This window comes from Cyprinodon variegatus, unplaced genomic scaffold, assembly GCF_000732505.1.
Source record: "Cyprinodon variegatus isolate N-32 unplaced genomic scaffold, C_variegatus-1.0 Scaffold1706, whole genome shotgun sequence".
In the NCBI taxonomy this organism is placed as follows: Eukaryota; Metazoa; Chordata; class Actinopteri; order Cyprinodontiformes; family Cyprinodontidae; genus Cyprinodon; species Cyprinodon variegatus.
Window position 1 is genome coordinate 79,861 of NW_015152159.1, and position 3,530 is coordinate 83,390.

The 3,530-nt window shown below is 61.1% G+C and overlaps 1 protein-coding gene across 3 annotated transcripts in view; it reads right to left on the minus strand.

The window, feature by feature from the left end:
- Positions 1-539: 539 nt before the first annotated feature.
- The window catches only part of LOC107104359 (zinc finger protein 664-like), an 8,721-nt gene continuing 5,730 nt past the window's right edge, over positions 540-3,530 (minus strand). For all 3 annotated transcript variants that reach the window (XM_015404351.1, XM_015404350.1, XM_015404352.1), the window contains 2 exons: positions 3,075-3,243; positions 540-1,947 (listed from right to left, as the gene is read on the minus strand). In XM_015404351.1, the coding sequence (XP_015259837.1) occupies positions 632-1,947; positions 3,075-3,243 (1,485 nt within the window). In that variant the 3' untranslated portion in view covers positions 540-631. The remainder of the gene's footprint in view (positions 1,948-3,074; positions 3,244-3,530) is intronic.

Below are 3,530 nucleotides of genomic sequence, written 5' to 3' on the forward strand. Positions count from 1 at the left end.
CTGCTGCCATCAACACCTTTGTTTCTAGATGTTGGAGCTTGGCCTGTTTTCCAGTGTTTAGTCCTGTTTCCATCTACAGCCATGGCCAAAGTTCTGAGATTGATTCAAATGTTAATATTTCCAAAGTCTACTGCTTCAGCTTTTTGGACTCACAGCCAACAGACACAGAATAGAAGAGGGAGGGAAAATGAGTTATCTATGTGGTCTGGTTCTATGTAGCTCAGAACAGAAACACCAGCAGCAGCTTTCAGCAGAGCTTTATTCTGGTTCTGCTCATCAGAGACCCGTTCAGACTGGGCCGAGGATCGGGTCTATGCAACAGGTGGAAGAGCATGCAGAGCCGGTTCTGGTCCAGGAGCAGCTTTAACCGGGCCGGTTCTGTTTCAGCTGGACCCGCCGAGCCGCGCTGCAGTGGTCTGAGGTTCACCTGGACCGGACCGGAGCAGAACCGGGCTTCAGACCTTCATCAGTTTCTTAGTTTATTTCATTAGCAGCGTCTGAAGCGCAGCGGCGGGTCATGGCGGCAGGTCGCAGCGGCGGGTCACAGCGGCGGGTCATGGCAGCGGGTCGCAGCTGCGGCCCAGCCGTCCCAGGTCCCTACCTGCTGCGGCGGTGGCAGAGGGAGGACGGCCTAGCGCGCCGGCTGGTGCTGGGTGAACCTCTTCAGGTGGAAGCGGAGGACTCCTTTGGTCTTGAAGGTCTTGCCGCAGCTGCAGGCGTGCGGCCGCTCGCCGGTGTGGTCCAGCTGGTGGACCCGCAGCAGCGAGCTGGTGAAGAAGAAGCGGCCGCAGGTGATGCAGTAGTGGTTCTTCTCGCCGGTGTGGACGGCCCGGCGGTGGCCCAGCAGCGAGCCGGACGTGACGAAGGTGCGGCCGCAGTCCCGGCAGCGGAAGGGGCGCTCGCCGGTGTGGATCCGCTCATGGGCCCTCCAGGAGTTGTGGTAGGAGAAGGCCTTGTGGCAGTAGGAGCAGTGGTAGAGTTTCTCCTTGGTGTGGCTCAGACGATGCATCTTCAGGTAGTGCGCAATGGTGAAGCTCTTCCCGCAGTCGGCGCAGCTGAAGGGCTTCTCTCCCAGGTGGAAGAGCTTGAAGTGGGAGCGCAGGTGGGACGACTGGGTGAAGCGTTTGCCGCAGGTGGTGCAGAGGAAGGGGCGCTCGCCCGTGTGGGTGACCATGTGCGACTTGAGGTGCGGCGCCTGGGTGAACCTCTTCCCGCAGTGGGAGCAGGCGTAGGGTTTCAGGCCGGTGTGGGTGCGGTGGTGCAGCTTCAGGCCCTGCAGGCTGGAGAAGCACTTGCTGCACTCAGAGCAGCGGTACTCCTTCAGGCCGCCGTGGACGCGCTGGTGGCTGCGCAGGCCGCCGTGCAGCTTGAAGCCCTTCCCGCAGGTGGGGCAGGTGTGCGGCTTGCGGCTGGAGTGCGTGGCCTGGTGGACCTTCAGGCTCTGGGGGTTGCTGAAGGTCTTGGAGCACTGCAGGCAGGGCACTCGCTTGGACTTCTTGTGGGACTTGCGGTGGAAGTTGAAGCCCTGGTAGGACACGAACATCTTGTCGCAGAGCTCGCAGTGGTAGGACCGCTCGTCCTTGTGGAGCTCCAGGTGCCGGTCCAGCTGGTCCTGCTCGCTGAAGCCATCCCCACAGAACCAGCAGCGGAAGGGCCTGGTCCCGGAGTGGGTGCGGTGGTGGGTCTTCCAGTCCCTCTTCAGGGCGAAGGTGCGGTCGCAGTAGGAGCAGCGGTAGGGCTGGCTGCGGCCGTGGACCTGCTGGTGAACCGCCAGACTCATCACGGTGGGGTAGGTCTTCCCGCACTGCCAGCACTCGTTGGGTTTCTGTCCTCGATGGCTCCACAGGTGGGCCTCCAGGTGGGCCTGCTTGTAGAAGCCCCTCTGACAGGTGGGGCAGTACACCATCTTCCTGCCGCTGTTGGTGCGCTGGGGCCAGGGGCGCTCGCCTGCAGAGGAGGAGAGGGCGGTTATGGGAGCGCCGCCGCGGAACAGAGGGCGTCACATGCCGTCTGCAGCGCTGCTTCAGGGCTTCACCTGCTGGTTCTGCTCAGAGCTCATCGTTTCCGCCCGGTTCCCCCGCCAGGTTCCCCGCCCGGTTCCCCAGCCCGGTTCCCCGCCAGGTTCCCCATCCGGTTCCCCCGCCAGGTTCCCCCGCCAGGTTCCCCATCCGGTTCCCCCGCCAGGTTCCCTGCCGTGTTCCCCACCCGGTTCCCCCGTCCGGTTCCCCCGCCTGGTTCCCTGCCGTGTTCCCCACCCGGTTCCCCCGCCAGGTTCCCCCGCCTGGTTCCCCGCCCGGTTCCCCCGCCCGGTTCCCCGCCCGGTTCCCCCGCCCGGTTCCCCGCCCGGTTCCCCCTCCAGGTTCCCCATCCGGTTCCCCCGCCAGGTTCCCCCGCCAGGTTCCCCCGCCCGGTTCCCCGCCTGTTTTTGGTCCAGTTCAAACTGGTTTTTCCCGCATTGGGAAAGAGGTGTTTATGGCGAACCGTCACCGCTCTACATTGATGATGTCATCGTTCTGTAACCAACTCTCCTGATTCCTGATGACCAACGATGACCAACGATGAACAACGTGCGGTCCGGACCGCTCCACTGGACCGGACCGCCCCACTGGACCGCCCCACTGGACCGCTCCACTGGACCGCCCCACTGGACCGCCCCACTGGACCAGTTCTGGAGGAAGCGGAAGATGACGACCGTTTTTAAACGATAAAAATATTTTCACCTTATTTTGCTGAAAACTAAGAAATAGATGATCAGTAATTTTCTCTGATCCAATCTGATGGGAACCAATGAGAAAGGACTCCAGCTGTAGCTCCGCCCCCCCAGGCGCAGCAGCCAATGGACCCCACCCCCAGGGCGTGGCTGTGGTTGCCATGGTGAATTAGGTCATGGTGCTGCACTGATCAGGTGGATTAGATGCTGCGTTCAGGGACCCGTCTGAGCGGTTCTGACCCGAAACTCTGAGCAGAGGACCAGCAGAACCCTAATGGTCTGAGTCTGAGTCAGCAGATACAGAAGAACCAACAGAACCGGTTGTTCTGATCCGGAGCCCGCGTGGCGTCACACTGCGTCTCACCCAGACAGAGGAAGTCCCGCCCCTTCAGCCACGCCCTGCAGTCAGTGAGTGTGACTGACAGCTTCTTCAGGAGCGGAAACGAGCGGATCTCCACGCCATGTCCTGGTTCTGGTTCATCTTCTCCTGGTTCTGGTTTGACCCGAATGCTGTAGAACTGCTCCACTGCATCCTGAAACACACAGACCCACAGAACCAGAACTATGAATGGGGTCAACTGGACCCAGAACCAGAACCCCGGTCCAAAGCAGACCTGTTCAGCTCTATCTGGACCCGGGTTCTGACCCGGGGCGACCCAATTCTTTCTATTCACACACACAGCTGTTATTACGGTAGAAGGAGGGCGTTAGCACGCTGCACACACAGCTGTTATTACGGTAGAAGGAGGGCGTTAGCATGCTGTGCACACACAGCTGTTATTACGGTAGAAGGAGGGCGTTAGCACGCTGTGCACACACA